The sequence below is a fragment of the Cucumis melo genome, chromosome 2, assembly GCF_025177605.1.
Source record: "Cucumis melo cultivar AY chromosome 2, USDA_Cmelo_AY_1.0, whole genome shotgun sequence".
NCBI lineage: Eukaryota > Viridiplantae > Streptophyta > Magnoliopsida > Cucurbitales > Cucurbitaceae > Cucumis > Cucumis melo.
Genome location: NC_066858.1, coordinates 24990215 through 25012089, shown reverse-complemented (window position 1 = coordinate 25012089; position 21875 = coordinate 24990215). Strand labels below are relative to the sequence as shown.

Below are 21875 nucleotides of genomic sequence, written 5' to 3'. Positions count from 1 at the left end.
CTCACTGTGGTATGTTTGTGGGTTTGATTAATAGTTCTATAAGCTTGAAAGCTCAATTTTTATATCTAAAAGTTTGAGAATTGAAATGCAATTAGTCATATTTTATAAATAGTTTTTTGAAATTCACATTTTTTTTATTTGTTTGACAAAAAAAAAAAATTGAAAACTATTTAGGATGGTTAAAATTCATCAAAATATTTTGATAAAAAAAAAATAGATTCTTGAAATGGCATGACACCTATAAGGAAAATTGTGATTAATATCACACACAAGTAATACTACAAGTTATCGAAGAATATAGATACTCTCGAAAGGAAAAGACAAAAATTAAAGATACTTTTAATATTTTTACACAACATCAACGCAACTCGAAATGAATTAACAAAATCTAATCAACATCTTACTACATATCGAACTTTACCGTTCACAACCTTATTACAAATCCTTTGATAGTATACAATTCGAGAAGCTGACACGAATCCAATTTACTTGCAAAATCCAAATTTGTGTTCTATATATCATTTTTCTCTTTTTAAGCTTCTAAATTGAATCATCAAGCATCTAGAATTAGGATGAAAAGGGAAGAACAAACCTAATACATATATATACACACACACATACACAAAGTTTTATATAATTAATTTAGGGTATTATTAAAAGAATGTATAAAGTTTTATATAATCATTTAGCTAAGATTTAAAGTATAAAAATAAAAAAACAAAATTGGTGTGTTCTGTTCTTATTCGATGCTAATAAGATTGTTTTCTTCTTCCGACCACAGGTTCGATCGGCGGCCATCTTTCCGACCGGCTCTGCCACTTACTTGGACTACTTGACCACGCAACGACCGGCGCAGCCCATGTCGAACTTCCGTCTTCACCATCGCTTTTTTTCAGTTACTCTTTATCTTCTTCTCCTTTCATTTCCTCTCTCTTTCAGCCATTCGCAGTACGTTGATGATGAATCCGATCAAGATTCTCCGGTCTCTCGCTTTCAACGCTACCTTAGAATCAAAACCGCACATCCAGATCCCGATTACGCCTCCGCCGTCGCCTTCCTCAGATCTCAAGCACAAGAAATCGGTCTCCATACGGAGGTACTCGAGTTCGGTCCAGGTAAGCCTCTTCTTCTTGTGACTTGGTATGGATCAAACCCTTCTTTGCCTTCGGTTTTACTTAACTCTCACATGGACTCTGTCCCTGCCGAGCCTTCTAAGTGGCTTCATCCTCCATTCTCTGCTGTCCGAACCTCCGATGGTAAAATCTTCGCCCGTGGTTCTCAAGATGACAAGTGTATCGCCATCCAGTATATTGAAGCCATTCGGAATCTCAGAAACCGGGATTTCGTCCCTGTCCGTACGGTTCATATATCGTATGTACCGGATGAGGAGATTGGGGGTTCCGATGGAGTTGCGAAGTTCGTTCAGTCGAAGGAATTCAAGGAGTTGAATGTAGGGTTTATGATGGATGAAGGACAAGCTTCACCGGGAGATGAGTTTAGGGTTTTTTACGCCGATAGATCGCCATGGTCGTTGATAATCAAGGCTAAAGGAACCCCTGGCCATGGATCTAGAATGTACGATAACAGCGCAATGGAGAATTTGATGAAGAGCGTGGAGATTATCAGTAGATTCAGAGAGAGCCAATTTGAAATAGTCAAAGCCGGTGAAGCTGCTAATTCAGAAGTCATCTCTGTGAATCCTGTTTTTGTCAATGCCGGAATTCCTTCCCCCACAGGATTTGTGATGAACATGCAACCGTCGGAAGCGGAGGCTGGGTTTGATCTCAGATTACCGCCGACCGCCGACCCAGATGCTATGAGAAGAAGAATAGCGGAGGAATGGGCTCCGGCATGGCGGAACATGACTTATCAGATAATTGAGAAAGGACCCTTAAGAGATTACTTAGGAAGTCCATTAATGACGATGACAAATGATTCAAATCCATGGTGGGCTGTTTTTAAGGCAGCCATTTCCGACGCCGGAGGGAAGCTTTCTAAGCCCGAAATCTTGGCTACGACTACGGATGCTCGATTCATGAGACAGATGAGGATTCCTGTTCTTGGTTTCTCTCCAATGATTAACACTCCAATCTTACTGCATGATCACAATGAGTTCTTGAGTGATTCTGTGTTCATAAGGGGAATCAAGGTTTATGAATCCTTAATCAGTTCTTTGAGTTCCTTCCAAGAGGATGTTTCTTCCCAATAATAAGCATTGCTCATCCTTCAGAATTCTGATGGAACTCAACACCGTAAAGTATCCATTCAGAATGTCAATTTGAGAGGCATATAGCTTTATATGCAAAAGTAAGCTTTCTTCTGACCAAACCCGATCCATTTTACTATTCATATCTATTTGGTCTTTAAACTTTAAAGAGTTGTTTAGAATGCTTTGAAAAGACTCAAATAAACGATAAATCTCAATGAAATGATACGCAAAACTTTGTAGCTTTATGTTTATTGAGTTTGAATTTATATTGTTGAATAAGACTGTTATGGTTGAGGAACTTAAATACTCTTTCACCCATCATTGTTATGGAGAATCAAACCTTGAAGTTTCTTTTGATGGAGTTTGTTAAATAGCTTCGTGGTTAAGGAACAGCTCATTCATTACAACAGTTGTTCAAAGTTACTTTTAAGATTGTATTGATAAACCAAACAAAATGAATGGATCCCAAGTTTCAATAGTAAACAAACAACTAATCTTTTCTCCCATGAAGTCATTCGGTTTGATCCGTCCATATACACAAGAACAAGAACGATCGAGTGTTCATAGAATACTTTTCAAGTGCTTACAAAAGCGAAAGTGTTAAATAGTTACACCACCATTCCAAATAAACTCAAATCAATAACTTAAATGATATATAGATTTCTTTACATTAAGTTTGAGTAATCGAATATGAAACAAAAATTGGATCGTAAAACATGAAAATAGTAATGAATTATGTAATACAAATCATTGCCCAAAATGTTCAATGCAAATATTGATTTTGGATTGCATTGCAAGCTCATCATTTTACGAGTTGCTAAACTAAATATCCCGAGGTCATTAACCATTCAGAAGAGTGCAACCAAGTACTTAAATGCTTGGATCAATTGCCTATGGGTACAAAGCGAAAAACTAGTGGTAAGTAGAGATGATAAATTTTGAATTGCAACCATATTGTGGTGGTCTCGTTATCATGTTTACAAAAATGTCAATTCTTTCTCCAAAAGGATTGATCAATTTTTAAACTCATTCTAACATTAATAAGCATCGGTTTCATATCATACGTCTTAATAGAATAATTTAAAATAACAAACGTATTTCGACTCATATACAAACCTATATCTTTCTATTGCAAATATTCAAAACTTAAACCGTCTTGTATCTTCCTTTCTATGTAGATATGTAGATATGTAAATATTCTAAGAAACTAAAAATAATTTGAAACGTAACGAAATATCGACCCAAAATTAAATCGAAACTCATTCATCCATATTCAACAATATATATATATATATATATATATATATATATATACACATACTTATTTGTTTAGTAATGGTTAAGTTTTTATAATTTAGATTTTGATTAGTTGTAATTATTATAATTTTACCTAACATCAAATATTTAGTGACTATAACCACAACAATCACTTCTTTATACGTGTCTTTTTAACTTCTGTTTTTATAAACTATAATTTATCTTCAACACATAAATAGTTTGTTTTTTTATTTTTTCGTACAATATAAATAACATAAATAATAAAACATTAGCTAATAGCTCGACGCTTATAAAATATGTACATTTTTTAGTCCTTATATTGTTGAACTAAAAAAACAATGAAAATGATTGTTTCAAGAGAAATTACTTTAAATGATGAAACTCTTGAAATTATTTACAAAAATATAGCAAAGTTTTCGATTCTATCAATAATAGTAAGGAGTGATCATGATAGATCAAAAAACTGAGCTGATCGACCAAACCAACCCTTAAAAATATTTTTTTGGAAATTCTCGATTTGAAATTTTCCAAAACCGACCTCGACCCTTACTCATTAATGTGGAGATCGGTTTGACACTACTAAACTGACAATTTAAATATATAATAGATATCGATAGATTTCTATCAATGTCACTATAGCTAGACTTCTATCAGTTTCTATGAATCCCGACGATAAGTACAAAAGAAATATATCAATATATATCCGTGATAAAATATATTTCTTGAATGAAAATGGTTACAATATTAGTGTTGCCCCTCATCATGATTAGATGAAAATAAAAATGAAAACTTAGGCATCACAACTCATCCAAAGTGCCACACTTATAATGATTAATCCTTAAGGTTTAGTGTTTTCTTAAAAATAAATAAATTGATTAATGAATTAATTTGTATTCTTCTCTTCTTCTTCTTTTTCTTTTCTTTTTCTTTTTCTCATTTTAATTTTGGTTGGTCGTAGTTATTATGTTTACTTAATCTTTACTTATTCCTTCAACCGAAAGTCTTCAATAATTCCAAAAAAAAATTTCTTAGACTTCTCTTTTTAGCCTTCAAAGTTTAATACTAATAATACAAAATAGCTTACATCCCTATTTTTCTTTTTTCTCTTTTTTTTTTCTATGCTTTCTTCAATTAATTTATATATATATATATATATAAAGAAATTTTTATTTGTTGTAATTTGACTTATTACATGATTGAGGATTTAATATATTTACCTATGAAGTGTACCATATAATATAATGTAATGTTATGACTTATGCATGGATTTGACCCTTTTTATAGCAAATTGTTATTTTTGTCAATTAAATTGAGGAAAAGAAATTATGGATTGATTTTTATTTGATGAAAGAATATCATATTCTTTTCTTTTTCTGTATTTATGATTTTACCAAGTGAAATAAATTTTTTTCTTCTAGTTTTCTCTCTAAATTATTCATCTATAAAGGGGAAAAAAAAAGACTATGCTTTGTTCTTTAGAATTTAAATCTTGAAAAAGGGTTTTCCTAAAATACTTTATTTACATTGCTATAAACATATTTGATTTTTTTTAGGATATGAAAGGGAGAAATCTAACGTCTACTCTAAGGTTGGTAGTACACGTTTTATGTGATTTGAACTATTATTGTTCTTAAAAAGATAGAGATATAAATTAAAAAAAAGTAAAAAGAAGAAACAAAATTTCGAGTTTCGTTAGAGATTAAATTTTTTAAAAACGACATCATTTCCACACTAGCTTCATTTTAAAAATTGATAGTTTGATTCTCTATAACGATCTATTAGAAAATAATAATAATAATAAATTGAGTTAATTAGTAATAACTAAAAGCTCTATTAATGAACTTTTTTTCAAGTCAAAACTAAATCAATAAACTATCTTAACATTTGGAGCTGACTTGGACCATATTGCCCCTAGCTTTTCCTTCTTTTGAAAAAAGGACTAAAAAGAAAAAGAAAATAAAATTAAAGTCCTTTTAGAAATTTTGAAAATTTGTGTTGTGGTCCTTAGACTTTTCCACCAATCCACTTTAACTTTTTTTTTTCCTTTCTTTTTGAGCCAAATTTAATATTAATGTATTGTGTGTAATTAAAAAAAAATGAAAATAAAAATGTCACATTTCAAGATTTGAACTTTATCTATTTATACAATAGATTTTAACACCCAACTGTATTTTACATTCAAATTCAGATTCATAAAAGTTAAACAAAATGAAAAAGAAGACAAAGATTCAATTTTTATCACATAAATTAAATCAAATACACAAAATTTCTCCCTTGAAAGGCATTTTCTTATGGCTAAAAAGCATTCTGTTTTGATATAAAGAAATGGGTTTTTCTTTTTTTCTTTTTTTTTTTTCTTTTTGGGTGGAATTGTAGGAAGCAGATTTTTTTTTTGATTGGGTAATGAAAACCAAAAGGGCATTTCTTGTTTGATGGAAATAATTCAAAGAAATATATAAAAATTACAACTTCCTTTTTTTTTTTCTGAAAAAACTCTCACACCTAAACAATGGGGAAGGAAAGAAACAGGTAAATAATAATGAAAAACTGATACGATCTGATGTGATTATATGAATTGCGATATAAACTCGCAATGAAATCCCAACCCCCAAATTCACAGCCAAAACTGAAAAGAAGAGAGCGGAGAGGAAAGAGTGAATTAGTGAGAATCATGTGATTTACCATACTTTGCCTTGCAACCCTCTTTCTCTTTTCTCTCATCTCTCTCTTTTTCTCTCTTTTCTTCTACAATCAAAACCCATAAACGATTCTATAAACACCAAACGAAAAACCCATTTTGTTTGTTTGATTTTTCTTTGTGTGTGTAGCAATTTCCTTTTTCTAAACGGTTTTAGAGTCTAAGAGGTTGTTCTTCCCATCTGGATATTGTTTGCTTTTTTTTTTGTTCAATGGCTTCCAGTGCTTCAAGGTTCATCAAATGCGTTACGGTTGGAGATGGAGCTGTTGGGAAGACCTGCATGCTCATATGTTATACCAGTAATAAATTCCCCACTGTATGTTCTTCTTTTAATCAAAAAATTCATTTGGGTGTCTCAATTTTAACGTTTTTTAATTAATGTTTCTTACCATTTCTGTGTTATTTTTGTTCTGTAGTCCCATTTTCTGATCTTCTCTGTTACTATTGATTTGTTTTTTCTTTCTATATATCTCATGATTTTTGGTTCCAAATTCCAATTGCCCTCTTTCCTTTCTTGAAGGGTTCTTTTATTTTCTTGTACAGACGTGATTCTAATCTTTAGATTTTAGTCTAATTGACAATGGTTCTTGCTTCCTCTCCTTCCTTGGAGAGAGGTTTTTTGTTTAGCATTAGTATTGTTATCAAAATTGCTTGTGTTTTTTCAACAGAAAACATAATCAGTTGTGTTTATCAGGATTATATACCCACTGTGTTTGACAACTTCAGTGCAAATGTTGTGGTTGAAGGCACCACTGTCAATTTAGGCCTATGGGATACAGCAGGTATAACATAACCCCTTCTTTTCCTTAGAACAACCTTGAAGTTGAATGTATTACTATTAACTGTTCATAGAAATTCTAGACTATGAAAACTTGGTTTTGGATTTTGGTTGTAATGTCATATAGGTCAAGAAGATTACAATAGATTAAGGCCATTAAGCTACAGAGGAGCTGATGTTTTCATCCTTGCTTTTTCGTTAGTTAGCCGAGCGAGTTACGAAAATGTACTTAAGAAGGTGAATCAATATAAGCTTTTCTTTCTCTTTAACAAGTCGATGTGATAAATGTGTGAAATCTCCATCATCTTCATGTTCTGGTACTTGTAATTTCTAATGGTTTGGTTCTTGGTCAGTGGATTCCGGAGCTTCAACATTATGCACCTGGAGTCCCGGTGGTGTTGGTTGGCACCAAATTGGGTAGGCCATCTATTTCTGATTGTTGTTGACTCAAGATATGTTAGTTGCATTTGTTTCTAATTTATTATTATTTTCCCCTTTTTTCTTAATTTAAGCAGTTAAGATGAAGTACATTATAGATGTAACCAAAGCAAATATCATCTCCCTAATCCTTTTTTTATTATTATTCTTCCTTTGAATTTGTTGAAAAGAAGGTGGGAGTTGGAAAGAGATTTTCTAAAGTAGGAATGCTTCCAAACAGGGAAGTCCTAAACTAGAGAAACCACTGTTGTTTTTGTTTGTACTGTTTCCAAAGGGCGGGACCTTGTCGCGTTATAGATCTGAGTTCGGATTGAGGCCCTGGAACGCCTACTTAATTAGAGAAGAAACTTTATTGTCTTTAGGCACTCGTGTTAGGATGTATGAAGTCCTTTCGTTCGCTCGTTCGTGAGATGGGGCAGATACCAATATATTTATGAAAAGGTGCTTTCATTGTTTAAATTATTGAGAGGACCAGCATTATGTACTTGCAGAAGAGTTAAAAGTTTGCAGGAAGCCAAATAATAATACAACTACACACAAATAGGTGCAGCAAAGCACGAGAAGAGGTACTCGGGTTTTTGGAAAATTGCTCTTTTACGAAGGGGGGCCTGTTTTTACCTGACTGGCTGATTCCTTTAGAGACCAGGCTCATTCTCCAAATGAACCCCAAATAGTCAGCTTGGCCACGTTGCCTAACTCCCCAGATCAATGTTTGGACAATGTGTTTCTTCTCTTTTGACAATCCCTTCTTCCAAAGCCTGAATAATCGCTTTGCATGGGGAAGCCAACTCGGTTCTAAAGCAACTTTACTATAAGTTGATGCAAACATCCATTTTTCTGTTATGATCTAAATGGTTCAGATGCTAAGATTTTAGTTAACTTGTGATTATTCTCGTTTGTTAGATCTTCGAGAGGACAAATTCTATTTAGCTGATCATCCTGGATTGGTGCCCGTAACCACTTCGCAGGTGATTGTCTTCCATTTTCAAAAGGAGGTGAAAGTAGTAGGCCTCACGATTAAGATGAATATTAACTCATGGTATTGATGGTTCAATAAAATCAGGGTGAGGAACTCCGTAAACAGATAGGTGCGACATATTACGTCGAGTGCAGCTCAAAAACCCAGCAGGTCCTTCATTCACAACAACATTCTTTACGTTCCATATAGCAAATTCTTCTTGTTAATATTGTGGTAATGAGTCGTAGAAAATGCTAATAGAAAGTTTCATCTCCCAACATAATTGTACACATACACATTCATGTAACTTAGTTCGAGTATGCAAATTCCTCACTAGTAGTCTTTATCCAGTTTGATTGTTTGATTTCCGTTGCAGAATGTGAAATCAGTTTTTGATGCAGCAATTAAGGTGGTTATCAAGCCACCACAGAAACAAAAAGAAAAGAAACGACTACACCGTGGGTGTCTCTTGTGAGTTTTCTTATCGAACCTTCTAATTAATTGAATGAATGCACACAATCAACTTATGGTTGGGTGGTTTTATGTATGCAGAAATGTGTTCTGTGGGAGAAACCTTACAAGGCAAAGTTGAGAGCAGCTTTATAATAAAACAACAGAGGGTTGTTTGGGGGAAAAATGAAGCGAAACTAGGAGAAAATTTGCTTGTAATATTACCAACTGTTTTTCGTTTTCTTTTTTGCAACGTCTGATTTGTATTCAGTTTTATAGTTGTTTTTGGTGCTTCTGTTTGTATACAATTAATTTGGGGGGAAGGAAATGGCGTAAACTCATGGTTTCTCTTTCTCCATTTGGCATACTTGTAGGATTATAACTCAAAGATGTTCCATTCATTGTTAACAAACAACACTATTCCAAAAGGAAAATAATCAGGAAAAAAAGTGTTGTGTTGGCTTCAAGTCAGTGTGGGAAAAGGGGGAAATTTACAGTTCAACATGGAAATGTGTTGTTGAATTATAATGCTTTACAGTTTTTCCTAAAAAAGAATGAAAGAAAAATATTAATTGGAAATAGAAAACCAACAAAAATCTACCACCTGGGGAGCCTGAACATTTCACAACTACGTCAAACAAAACAAAATGAACCCAAGCGTTAGTTAAAGGTAAACCACTCGGCCAAACGATGGAAAGAAGTAAAGAGAGAAGTAGAAGTACTACAAAAACTCCATGTAAAATTAAAGAGTGCTATTTCCGGCATGGGAAAATGAGGGAACACATTGATTATTTAGCAAAGACAGAATGTAGAAACGAGAGAGAGAGAGAGAGAGAGAGAGAGAGAGAGAGAGAGAGAAAGGGGAGGAAGGGAAATTAAATGAATTGAAATGATGCATGATGAGTCAGAATCAGAATTGCACCCACTGCTTTCACCCTGAAGGGAAAAAATGAAACTTATAAATATGCTCGAAGCAAACCAAAGCAAAGCAATTCACCGGTTCATATGTGGTGAGAGATAGCTGTGCAGCAAAAAGGATGGAAAGAGCGGTGGTTTTGAGTTCAACAGTATATTTAAATTGATGCACTGGAAAACACCTGTATCGGCACCAATTATCAAAGTGTCTGGGCAACAGATAGTGCATGCTTTCCCAACAGTTAAATATCTACAAAGAAGAAATTATCTGCAGCCACCCAGAACAAATTCAAGTGACAAGAAGAAGCTTTGAAAGGCCCCAGACATTCTTTTTTTTTTCATTTTTTTTTTCTAATAAAGTTACAACTGATACAGAGAAAAGGTGTGGGATTGGAGACCATGAAGAACATGAGATACTACTCACCACCTCCTCCGAAAAGCACACAAAGTTAGATGACAACCAGTGGAAGTCAGCTCAATGCAAATCCCTCTAACCACTGAAAAAACATGTAATTAACAATTTTTGACATTAGAAGACAAATCCTGAAATACAAATATGTGTATATATATATATATATATATATATATATATTCAAGTTAAAAATGGGAAATACCCACCCCCACCCTACGTCTTTCAGACACAGGGTGGAGGTTGAAGCCTGAAGTCATAAGTGACATAAGACAGACATAAACAAGAACTCACCAGCTATCAGGATTCAACAGGGATCTTCCTACGACCATGATGACTGTTTGTACCCATCCCATCCTCCTTCTGGTTCCTTTCTTTTCATTATGCCAATTGCTGGCTGGTAAACCCTCATATGCTCTTCGGCTGTGGCCTGCGAACTGGCAACAGATAGTTGCCTTGGTACCAAGGATGATGATTCCTCTCTTCCTTCAACGTCTGGAACTACAGGACCGGCATTTAGATCTAAACCTTGTCTTCCCCACTTTCGACTACTATCAGAACTAGTATTGTTGCCGCCATCTGAGTGACTGACAACATAAGGTCTTGGATACGGCGTTGAAACTGTACCAGGAGGACCTAAAAACTGTGAAGGGACTGCTGGGAAGCAAAGCCTGCTGCCGGATGATGAATCAACGTATGCTGTTGCATTACCTGAAAACGTGGCTGAAGGTAGAGGAAAGCTATTTCCAAAAGACAGGACAGGATATTGAAAAGCTGCAGAAGGAAATGGCACTGCCGGAGAAGATGATAATACTGGCCCTCTAAAGACATCAGGGCTATATGGACTGCTACCACTTGTGGGTCCCAAAATCCTGGGTGGTCCATTTGTTGCAACAACTGGAAATGACTGTTCTGCTCTATCAGGCAAAATTGATGGAATTGCAACAGCTGAATAGGCATTCCCCGGAGGAAACCATGATGGGAAATTTCCCATTTCTGCATTGTTCATCCAAAGGCCAGAAACTGATGGCTGGGCTGGCATACTGCTTCTGGCATGCTGAGGAAATATCGATGGTTCAGTAGTGGCCTCATCGACAATAGGACCATTTAAATCAAAGTCCCTACGAAAATTCACCTTGTCATTGAGAGGAACAGTAGATGATTTAACACTAATTGGAGCCTCAATTCTACGACAGTTGTTCAGGGAGAAGTTGCTTGGATCAGGAGCATCATCAACTCGGTTCAAGTCAAGATCTAGTCCTCCAGAACAACGTCCCTGTGGGGTGCCTATACCATGTCCCAGGTCGGACTTAGAAGCCACCTCCTGAGTAGTCATCTGAGCATTCATGTCCTCAAGAATCCTTTCATCGGGAACATTCAAGTCAATATCCAATGGGGGTCGAGAATTTTTGCTGGCTGAAACATCAGCAAGTGGAGTGGTTGCAAGACCTAGAGGCATTTCTAAAACTTTTCTAGGTTCAGCAGGTCGAAAAGCACTTGTGGCTGCTGATCCTTTCCAACCAAGTTCCCCTTTGCTCCTCAATAGATCATCAGGTGGTACGAAACCTCCTTTCGCCGCAGCTGCAACTGTAATTGAAGCAGGAATGCTGTTTGCCACATTAGATACAGTAAGGGGCAACGGACTAATTAACTGAACAGTGGTCAAACAACCAGAAGGTGTGAAGCTGCTTGGCTCACTGCATTTTCCATCATCTACATTAAAGCCTTCATTCAAATCAAATTCCACCTTAGCATCCATATCTGACACCCCCACAGCAGACATGGAACCAGCATCTGCAGCAGTGGATGTAGACTCCTCTGCCTCTTCTGTTTCAACACCAGCTAATTTGGATCTCTTGGACGCCTTAGGCTGCTCCATTTCGTGAACAGGAGAAATAATAGACTGCCCATGATGTGTCTGCCCTCCACTTCTCTCTGTGTTCTCTTTAGGCTCCGAATTCTCCTCCACATGCTCATCCTCATGGTTGGTAGCTGAAGACAAGACACCTAAACCTCGGGGCTCAGAAGGCATAGGGTCTAAATCACTTTGATGTTTTTCAAGTTTGACATCAGCTGTGGTTTCATCATCCTTCTCACCCTTCATCCCACTTGCATTTACAGAAACCAGATCACTTGAAGAGCCTGAAGCCTGAAGTAGTCCGTCATTCCTTAATTTAGCAGAATCACTGTTCAACTTGGAAGATAACCTTTGATCTGCTGTACTAATACCATTCAGTCTATTATTTGTATTGCCCTCAACTTCTTGCTGCCGATGCAAAGACTCACCAGGAACATCCATTTCAACTTCCCGATTCGAGATACCATCACCAACCACGCCGCCATCTGGAAAAGAACTGCTCGGTTTTGGTTTTGATTCTGGGCTGCTATCTCCATCAACTACGTCAGCTGTCTTTCTGCCCTTAACTGGTTTAACCCCCTTGCTCTCAAAGCCCTTCTCTGGTACACTAGCAGGAGAGGCAGGACCACCAGGATTGTTTATTTTCATACACCCATCTGCCAATGGCACAGTAGTTTGTTGCAAGTTCACACCAGAAGATTTTGAATGACCATTCAGGTCTCCAACCAGTTTCTCTTCAGATTGTGTAGCAGACCTTCCTTCCACATTTTTACCTCCAAAGGAACTGGTCATTACACCCTGCTCGGTACCATCTATATCTCTAGCATCCTCTTCATGACAAGATGCTTTGATCTTACAATCACTACCTCTAGAAGAACGGTCCGTTGCAGTGATATTTCCTTGTGTATCGGAAGGCAAAACAAAATCAGACTTCGACATTTCAACGGCTGCTACACTTGCGAGTAAGTTCATTCCAACATTATCCGTGAGTGAGGTAGGCATACTCGATTCAGAGCATTTAATACAGCTCTCAATTAAAGCATTTATGGAGCTGAAAGAAGCCTCATCTAACTTTCCATTCTTATGATCATTCGCCAATGATGATGGAGTAGCCTTTGAAATTGTTGCATCTTCTCCAACCCGACAGCGCTCTTCACCATTTACAGCAGCAGGAGATCCACCATCACCATCAGCGCCAATCACCGTATCCTTTACATCACTATTCTGCCAGGACTCTGCATTCACATCCCCAGTAATATTAGGTTGACAAGTATCGCTCTTACTGTGATCAAGTTGATCATGTTTCTCCAATAGTGGAGGAGAAGAAGCCCTGCTATTTATTGTTGAAGGATCTTCAAAAGATCCTCCACTAGCACTCTGTGCAGGACTCCGACCACGATTGGTGATCTTCACTATCAATTTAGGACTGTTCCCCTCACCAATAGGGCCATCAGATGCCTTTTCAAAGGTCATTCCAGATTGTGATGATCTCTCCAAAACTGTGTTTCTATGCAAAGAACTTTTACCCGACCCTACATCTCGTTGACCCCCGGAGAGAACAGGACCAGGAAATCCATTAACTGACTTGCGCTGGCGAGATCCACCACCCGAGATCTTATTCACACTCATTGAACCAGCAGTAGAGCTTCTTGCATCCTCTTTCCCTAAACCACCACTTTTACCATGTTCACTAGAACATGACTGACTATTGTTGTGGGACTGACTGGAACTGCTACTCTTTTCATCTCTGGCAATAGCTTGAACAAGATCAGTTGTACCACAAACACCCAGATTTCTGGATGAACCATCTTTCGAGTTGATGCTTGCTGATGCAGGTGATAAAACTGGTTTCATAGAACCAGGAGAGGCAGATGCAGATCTTGTAACACTATCATCCTGGGCAAGCTTAACTGAAGCAGATTTGGACGTAGAAAACTGAGAAACCGAGCTCTTCATGGCCACTTCAGAGGATGCATCTTGATTCCTCCCTCCATGAGAAACGTCAGATGGCCGAGTTCTTGCACTCCATGCAACAGCTTGGTTTGAACCAGACTTCGCATCATTAATGTTCATTTCAGCTTCAACACGTTTTTTCCATGTGTCCACTAAGCTCCTTGCTTTCTTCTGAATTTCCAAATTCTTATGCGAGCGTAAATGATTCACAGACTTTCCAATGTTGCACATTTGTAAAGCAGGAAGATTTACAGGCAGTTTATCAAGGGCACGAAGCAAAACCAGGAGAAATTCCTCAACTGATTTGTCGCTATCCTTGGGGCTACCACCACTGCCAATTTTTCCCTTGTGAACCTCTTGAAGCCATTCATCAAGTACAGGTAAACCCTTGAGATGCACAAACTGACTAAGGCACTCAACCTTATCTGTAGCAGCTATAACACCTGCAAGTGCTGATCTGCCAGCCAAATCAATTTTTTTGTCATTTCTATCCGTCAACATAAGCTGCACCAATTTCTCGACAGCTTCAGAATCAACTAAGCCTCCTTTTTCAGCAAATTTTGCAATCTCCGACTTCAAAATGTTTTCCAATCTGCAGTTAGCAGAATCCCCTTCATCAGTTTTGATGACACGTTCTCGTTTGACAGATTCTAATCCTTGGTCACTCCTTTCTCTTTTCTTGCCTTTTGTGTGAGAAGGAAAGGCAGTGGTTTGAACACTATCTGAATTAGCTTTTAACTGAGATGTTGATGTTGGACCACTTGTAGGCTTAGGTGATCGGCCACCAGGTTGCACTGAAGCATGCATTTCTAATCTTGTCTTATATAACAATTGATCTACTTCTTCTTGACGTTCCTGACAAAACAAATAAGATTAGCCAAAGATCTAAGATTAGCCAAAGATAGCAGTATTTAGGAGAGAGAAATGAAAAAAACATCAAGAACTTACATTAATATAATCCTGATCAGTTAGCCACCATAAACACTTATTTGTTATGTCATACACTCTTCGACACACAAATGACGAAATCCCTGGTGGAAGCTCAACGTCCTTTGGAAGGAATGCAACTTTACACGGATGGAGTAAAGATGCAGCAGGAATTTCATCCTTATGAAAGGAATAGAAGACTTCGTTTGGCGCAGCTTCCAAAAGGATGCCTTTGCCGAGCCTTAGTTCAGAAGATCGATAAAGCCAATTTACACCTAACTTCAACTTATTCTCCTTACCAGCCGTCAACCACCGGATTATGCCAATAAAAGGAGGGGAATCTTGGGGGGGTTTGAAAAGAGCACAATCACCAACACTAATCCTACGTCCACCCTGTTCAAAGAGAGTAGAGGACTGTTAGTTGTCAAAAGATAAGTGATTATCAATAAAAATAAGAAAATTAAAAAAGGAACTAACAAATATGAGCAAGATTAGAAGCTACACGATAATTAAAACACATGGTGTATTCTCACAGCTCCAAGAAAAAAACCAGGAGGGGAAAAATTCTTGCACCTTTTAAAATTAAAATGTTTCTCCATGGGAATAAACAGCAAAAAATAAGGTTACCCATACATCAACAAACATGAATTCACTTATATCAACAAACGTATGTTCAAACAATATTTTCATGGAAATATTTAGTTTAGACACACTGAATTGCTTCTTCATTCAAACAAGTCAATAAGATCTCTTACTCAATCCCCATATACAAATCCAATTTCAAAATAGCAAGGTAATTAAGAAACCCCCCGAGGACCTGAAGTGAGTTTCGTAACCATCCTTCCCTGGTGAGGCAAACACACCAAGAGACTAGACGACTCAAAAGAAAAATATCCGTTGACGGGGAAGGAGAAAAAATAAAAGATATTTAATTAGCTGGTCACAAAAGACGTAACGCTTGATCCCCCAACAGGCAAAGAATCTACAATAGCATTTGGTAATGCCAAGCAGAAAAAAGCCATATAGTTTTCTGTACTGAACATGTGACCTTTCCTGAAGCCTACAGACCGCTCATCCAATGCCAAGATCCTCAACAGGATAAAGAAAAGCCAAATTCCTACAATAAAAACAAATATTCCAAACCTCATCCAATGCTTTAGAGACAATTCACTAAATTCCTCCATAAGAACTAAAAACAATTCCTCCCTCCCTCACTCCCCCTCCCCCTCCCCCTCCAACATTGACGCAACAAAAAATATCTTCAAACTTTCCATTTCGTCTAAAAAAACCACGAAGCGTTATGCAAAGAAAAAAAACAAACAAACAGAAGAAAACGAAACGGGAAAAAAAAAAAAAAAAAAACAGAACCTTGCAAAAGGAATTAGGTGCAGACGAAGACGATGACGAAGAACCATCTGCTTCTAGGATCTGAGTAGCAGGTGTGGAGACTGTCCACATGTGCCGAATCCGTTTCCAGTCCTCACCTCGACGCCCATGCATAGCCTAGCATTTTCCCCAATTCCAGGCACGATCCCACCTTCACGCCGAACGAGTACCATCAATCCTAACCCTAAAATTGGACAGAGGAAACCCAATTCAAAAAAAAAACCCTAGATCAATCAATAATAAAAAAAACAATCCCAATAAAGATAAGAAAGGGATTTATCCATAAAATCTCATCCCCGGCGTACCACGAATTCTAGGGTTTACCTTATCTAAAACTGAAGAGTGATCGAATTAAAATCCAGATCCAACCCACACGCAAAGAGATGATTAAAAGATTTTCGAGCCGCCTTTCAAACCTAGAGAGAGAAATAGAGAAAGAGAGAGAAGAGTGCGAGAATCTAGAGTGAGAAAATCGAACGCGCACACAGAAGAGAAGAAGGTTTTGTTTTTCTCTTTTTTTTTGGGGGGGGGGGGGGGAGAAGGGGAGTTTTGTGAGAGAAAGAAAGAGCCAGACGGCAGAAAGGAAATGTTGTACTTGGTACTTCCCCTATACAACCCGAGACCTTCGGGCAGTTTTGGGCAGTTCTTGGGCAGATCGGGCCGTTCGGTCTTAGTAAATGATAAATAAACATGGCGGTGATGCAATGGCCCCAAGTGATTTTGTAGAACGTGCCCCAAAATGCTTTTTTCTTTTTCTTTTCTTTTCTTTTTTTTTTTTATTTTTTTATTTTTATTTTTATTTCTTCAATTTTGACTTTTCATTTTAATTACTCAACTGGGTTTTTTATTTTCTTTTTAAATTTTGGTGGCTTTGAGTCTGACATTCAATCCAAGATGGCTTCATTTCGTCATTAAATGGGTCCCACTTTTTCCTTTCCGTTTCGGGCATTTTTTTTTTCCTCCGGGGAGTGATTAGGTTACCCAGCCGGTGACGCTTGGACCTCTGTCTGTCAGCAAAATCCATCTTGTAAATTTTCGTTTTTTTCTTTTTCTTTTTGAGGTTAAGGTTGTCTTCAACTGTTCCAATTCCAACCCACATTGCCATTTTTAAATGTGATACAATAGAAATCATTCCTCTTTTTTTACTTCCTTCCTTCCAATGAGATTGTGCCACGTGGTGTGTCTCGATGAAACCATGCCACATGGCGGTACTCGAAAGTGGGAGGAGGTAAAGGAGGGGCCCTATGTTTTTTTCTCCTCATGAGTAAGCAATCTTGATTAAGAAGTTAATGGGGAAAAAGCAACATTGTCTAATCCAATCATGTGGGTTTGCCCCCTTGTGTAGGGAATAGAGTTGGAATGAGCAGCTGCATAGGATTATCAAAGCCAAAGCATCAACACACATTCTACCTTTGTGTTTATGGTCCTCCTAACATTCATGACAATACTTTCATTTTCCCAACACTTTTTTTTTTTTCCTTCTTTTTTTCTTTTTGTCAACTTTTTCATTTTCAACTTGTTCCACACACATACACACGTGTGTAAGAATAAACTTGGCCAATGTCTTTTTATTTTGGCACAAATAAACACAATCTTCAAACTTTTGATTAGTGTAGAGATAAAAACAAGATTAGAAATCATCAAAACAGTTTCTAGGGTTCTGACGAGATCTTCGATTACAGAATGAATTTGAAATGACTTTGCATTAGACGTGCATTATCTCGCTAACTCTTTATCCTTTGGTCTCTGAGATGACAAGATCTAAGGCATACTAGACTGATTTTGAAACACTTGCGGTTATCACAGAGCATTTATCATCCTCTTCATCTCTGCAGATCTCCGAGGATCTGGTTCGTCGATGGCTCTCTCGGTAAGTACATGCTTGATTCGACACATTGACTTCCTTACCTAAATTACAAGAAAAGTAGTGAAAGGAGAGCCATTGTCAGGACTAAGATTACACAACTGAAGGAGGAGAAGGAAACAGATCCAACATAACAAAGAAAGCAAATTGAACTTATATTTACAATTTGAAAATAACACGTGATCTGTCTCTATTTCTACCTTGGAAATGCGTTCTGGATTAGGGAACCTTAGATTTTGTGCATTCAGCATCTGGCGCTGTGTCATCAACATATTCTTCTCCTTCAAAAGGACATACCATAGTTTATTAAGATCGTCCCAAGATTTGAGCCGTAGTTCTGAAGCCTTCCAACTTCGACCTAACAGTATATAATTACAATGAGAATCTCAACAAGGTATTTTGAACAAAGCGAAAAACTTCAGTATATAATTACAATGAGAATCTCAACAAGGTATTTTGAACAAAGCGAAAAACTTCAGCCATAAAATTCTACAAGAATTTTTCTAACTTCTAACGAAGGGGCTTTTCTCTCCTTCCATTTTGCAAGAAAGATGAGTTTTGTCCTTTGGCCCACGGCTGCTACTATAAATTTCAATCATGGCAAAACAAACTAAACGAGCACTTTTGCATTTGCAAGCATCCAGAACAATATGTATGTCCATGAAATCATCCTACAGAATTCTATATTGCAAAATTCTTAGGATACTAATATCCTCTCATATGGGGTGGCCACCTAACTGTGAAGATTCTTTGGTCATCCATGAGTATTTAGGTCTCACACAACTGTCAAAGAGACTAAGACTATAAAGTTAGAGTCAAACAATTTTAAGGATATTCCTATCCTTTATAGTATAGGTGGGTGGCCACCAAGAGAGAGTGTTCAAATCTCATAGTATTTTCTATTACATCATAGATCATACTTTGATTTTGGATTTTTCAAGAGACTTCTTTATTCCTAAGAAGTAGCAACTTTATGCAAAGACCAAGTCTGTATTGACATGAGGAAAATATGCATCTAAAATCCTTAAACAAAATAGCCTCTTGACAACGAGCAAACCAAATTTGTTCAAAAAGATTAATCGCACCGCACGAATAGATACCATGCTAAAACATTAACATAAAATTTGTATCGCATGTGCAGCGATAAAGAGAACAATTTCTAAAAAGCCCAAAAGCGCACATAAAACTTTAAAGGACTGATCACATGGCACACATAACACAATTTCAGCAATAAGAAAGCACTGACAGGTATAGAAGATAGACCAGACATAATTATGGCTGCCTACACCTATTTAATGTCCTTGCTCCTATCTTCACCTTGCAGCCGCTCAGGTATCTTTTATAAACAGCCACGTTATCAAAGTAAACAAAGAAGGAACAACCTACACTAGTGAAACTATAATACAATTAAATCTATATTTTTCTGGAGCACTTTGGGGTCTCCAAAGAGTTAAGACTTCGTAGGTCTAAAACTAATGTATTGGTAATTACACATTTCACCTATTATGTCATATGAAATTCAGAAATATAAAACGTGTGACATTTGTGATATTTTATCAATGAAGCAGAAGAATCCATATTCCACAGTGACCAATTTAAGTACTCTAACCAATTCAAATCTTTGTTATCTTAAAAGATGCATTCAGACCCTATGCCTGACAATGAGGGTATTTTCTTTTAGTGCAGTGGCTGTATCTAATCAATTTGTATTCATTCTTATGAGTTGGGGAACCCTTCATGACTTCAAGTTTCAAATTTCACTACATCGGACCAGACACGGGGTATAAATTTGCGTACCAAGAAGAACAGTACCTTGAAATTCTACCAAATGAATGAACCAATATACAAATTTATGGGTTGTTAAAGAAGACCAAAAGTTCCACGGCAATGTAAGAGTATACCATATACAACAGGTTTGCCATCATCTGGACTTCTATCTGCCTCAAAAAACTCCTCAAGCGGGTTATAGCCCGTCCTAGCTGTAGCAGCAGCAGCAGCTGTGGCAGAAGAAGTTTCTGATCTAGCAGCAGCTAGAAATGTTCTCCCAAACACTCGTGTCAAAAACATGGCTGCACCAATGCTGCTTGAATTGAAAGACTAAAAACTGTGAGACTAAATACTTTTCAAAAACAACAAAAGTAAATAATCTGAAGATGGTGATTTGAAATAGAGTGACAAAAACAAGAGTCTCAACACTAGCTTTTAAGCCGCCTCTCATTTAACAAGTAACAAGGCATGCATGCAATGCAACCAATTATCATGACCCACATCTAAGATTGACACATAGAAAGCAAGAGAACTAATAACCACAAAACAACATATCCTACTGGACCAGTTCTCTCACACATTCCAATGATTCTCTCCTGCTCTTTCTGAGCAAATAATTTTACCAATTATTCGACCTTCATTTTTTCTACTAAAAGAATCACCAAAAAGATGAGCGAAATGGAACAAGAAAAATAACGATACAAATTCAGATCGTTCCATTTCCAATAAACGACACAGAGGTCCTAAAGTCACGGTTATGCAACGATGAATCTGGCATAAAATTAAAAAAAAAAAATGCGTATCTAATCTTAGTAGAGAAGAGCAAATAAGTCCATAATCAGTAATCACAAAATGGAGAGGGGGTTAATCATCAACCAAAAAGCATCAGAGGCTTAACCATCAGTAACACACGCTGAAGAACAAAAAAATAAAAACTACTTCGGCCCCCAAAACAACACGAAAATCTAGGTCACTCACCTCTAATTCTGCAGGTCGTGGTCGTACTACTGAACGACGGAGTGAACACAGAAGGAGCAGGTAAGCTCGAAGAAGGCTTGTCTCCGCCAAGTGGCAACGATCTGGGCTCCCGCGGCGAGCGAGTAAGCAGTGGCGACGACGAAGCGTGAGGGACTTGAGACCTGAGGGTGAGACGCCGACAGCTTTTTATTATGAAAATTAATCAATTTTACCTAAATTTGAAATTTGTCATAAAATTCAAATTTGGAAATTTGGAACTTAAACTTAACTTAAATTTAAAATTTGTCACAAAAATAGTTTTCCAAAAAAAAAAACATAACTATTTATGAAAATATAGCCCGAGGTCGCATTTTAAAAATTTGTTTTCGTTTTAAAAATTTGACTAAGAGTTTAACGATTGTACCCAACAAAATATACAAATCATTATATTAAACGATGAAATAATTGATTTAATTTTCAAAAATAAAAAATGAAAATGAAATTGTTGCCAAACAACATTTAATAATTATATGTAAAAGCTCGTAAATTTAAACGATAAAAAATACATCTTTATATATCATTTTCCTCTAGATTTTTGCCAATTTCATAAATACAAGTATGTGTTTAAAGAAATGATTAATTAGGATTAACATTGTAACACATATCCATGTTTGATCATCAATTTATGATTAAAATTGATGTAACTTAATATATCTTTCAATATATCCAACCCCACCAAGATCCATGAGGCCCACAAAATTGAGTTTGGTGTGGGCCTTTTTGGTAAAACTCAATGGGCTTTACTTGTAAATTAGTTGTTGCTAATAAGGGTCAAATATAGCTAGTGGGCTTTCCTTCACATATAATTTAGGCCCATTTCCCTTCTCATATGAGTTCGGCTTTCCTTCTCAAATAAACATCTTCTGTTTATTCATTCCCAAAGTTTTCTTCAAGAATGTGATAAACAAAACAACTGAGATTTGAAAAGTTTTAGTTACGTCGTTCGGTTATAGGTCATGCTTTCTTGTTT

The 21875-nt window shown here is 36.7% G+C and overlaps 4 protein-coding genes across 7 annotated transcripts; 2 read left to right on the top strand and 2 right to left on the bottom strand.

Moving 5' to 3' along the window:
• Positions 1 to 482: 482 nt before the first annotated feature.
• On the top strand, positions 483 to 2454 carry LOC103493924 (uncharacterized). The gene has a single exon (XM_051081111.1). The coding sequence runs from the start codon at positions 860 to 862 to the stop codon at positions 2207 to 2209; it is 1350 nt and encodes a 449-aa protein (XP_050937068.1). The 5' UTR covers positions 483 to 859; the 3' UTR covers positions 2210 to 2454.
• A 3490-nt stretch (positions 2455 to 5944) lies between these two features.
• On the top strand, positions 5945 to 9163 carry LOC103493925 (rac-like GTP-binding protein ARAC8). Its single transcript, XM_017045905.2, has 9 exons — positions 5945 to 6016; positions 6408 to 6501; positions 6880 to 6967; positions 7091 to 7200; positions 7317 to 7380; positions 8305 to 8369; positions 8465 to 8530; positions 8736 to 8830; positions 8912 to 9163. The coding sequence occupies exons 1-9, from the start codon at positions 5997 to 5999 to the stop codon at positions 8949 to 8951; spliced, it is 642 nt and encodes a 213-aa protein (XP_016901394.2). The 5' UTR covers positions 5945 to 5996; the 3' UTR covers positions 8952 to 9163.
• Positions 9164 to 9862: 699 nt separating this feature from the next.
• Positions 9863 to 16848, bottom strand: LOC103493927 (uncharacterized). 3 transcript variants are annotated; one of them, XM_051081108.1, is made up of 6 exons: positions 16582 to 16816; positions 16240 to 16441; positions 14893 to 15264; positions 11269 to 14799; positions 10428 to 11190; positions 9863 to 10221 (listed from the first exon to the last, which is right to left on the bottom strand). In XM_051081108.1, the coding sequence occupies exons 2-5, from the start codon at positions 16369 to 16371 to the stop codon at positions 10456 to 10458; spliced, it is 4770 nt and encodes a 1589-aa protein (XP_050937065.1). In that variant the 5' UTR covers positions 16372 to 16441; positions 16582 to 16816; the 3' UTR covers positions 9863 to 10221; positions 10428 to 10455. The 3 variants fall into 3 exon arrangements, with proteins under 3 accessions (XP_050937065.1, XP_008453114.2, XP_050937066.1); XM_008454892.3 differs by having other exon boundaries at positions 10428 to 14799; positions 16582 to 16848; XM_051081109.1 differs by lacking the exon at positions 16582 to 16816 and adding an exon at positions 15920 to 15988 and having other exon boundaries at positions 10428 to 14799; positions 16240 to 16387.
• A 951-nt stretch (positions 16849 to 17799) lies between these two features.
• Positions 17800 to 21220, bottom strand: LOC103493926 (uncharacterized). 2 transcript variants are annotated; one of them, XM_008454891.3, is made up of 4 exons: positions 20867 to 21220; positions 20023 to 20201; positions 18322 to 18479; positions 17800 to 18165 (listed from the first exon to the last, which is right to left on the bottom strand). In XM_008454891.3, the coding sequence occupies exons 2-4, from the start codon at positions 20186 to 20188 to the stop codon at positions 18058 to 18060; spliced, it is 432 nt and encodes a 143-aa protein (XP_008453113.1). In that variant the 5' UTR covers positions 20189 to 20201; positions 20867 to 21220; the 3' UTR covers positions 17800 to 18057. The 2 variants fall into 2 exon arrangements, with proteins under 2 accessions (XP_008453113.1, XP_050937067.1); XM_051081110.1 differs by having other exon boundaries at positions 20023 to 20218; positions 20867 to 21035.
• Between the last annotated feature and the right edge of the window lie 655 nt (positions 21221 to 21875).

What these genes read in the sequence shown, in the direction of transcription:
- LOC103493926 (XM_008454891.3), bottom strand. Translation starts at nt 20,188, where the DNA reads ATGTTTTTGACACGAGTGTTTGGGAGAACATTTCTAGCTGCTGCTAGA. An exon ending in TGGCAAACCTGTTGTATATG is followed by an intron (nt 18,480 to 20,022) that starts GTATACTCTTAC and finishes ATATACTGTTAG; the next exon opens with GTCGAAGTTGGAAGGCTTCA. An exon ending in ATCCAGAACGCATTTCCAAG is followed by an intron (nt 18,166 to 18,321) that starts GTAGAAATAGAG and finishes CTTGTAATTTAG; the next exon opens with GTAAGGAAGTCAATGTGTCG.
- LOC103493924 (XM_051081111.1), top strand. Translation starts at nt 860, where the DNA reads ATGTCGAACTTCCGTCTTCACCATCGCTTTTTTTCAGTTACTCTTTAT.
- LOC103493927 (XM_008454892.3), bottom strand. Translation starts at nt 16,371, where the DNA reads ATGCATGGGCGTCGAGGTGAGGACTGGAAACGGATTCGGCACATGTGG. An exon ending in CACCTAATTCCTTTTGCAAG is followed by an intron (nt 15,265 to 16,239) that starts GTTCTGTTTTTT and finishes CTCTTTGAACAG; the next exon opens with GGTGGACGTAGGATTAGTGT. An exon ending in CTGATCAGGATTATATTAAT is followed by an intron (nt 14,800 to 14,892) that starts GTAAGTTCTTGA and finishes TTGTTTTGTCAG; the next exon opens with GAACGTCAAGAAGAAGTAGA.
- LOC103493925 (XM_017045905.2), top strand. Translation starts at nt 5,997, where the DNA reads ATGGGGAAGGAAAGAAACAG. An exon ending in ATGGGGAAGGAAAGAAACAG is followed by an intron (nt 6,017 to 6,407) that starts GTAAATAATAAT and finishes AATGGCTTCCAG; the next exon opens with TGCTTCAAGGTTCATCAAAT. An exon ending in TGCCCGTAACCACTTCGCAG is followed by an intron (nt 8,370 to 8,464) that starts GTGATTGTCTTC and finishes CAATAAAATCAG; the next exon opens with GGTGAGGAACTCCGTAAACA.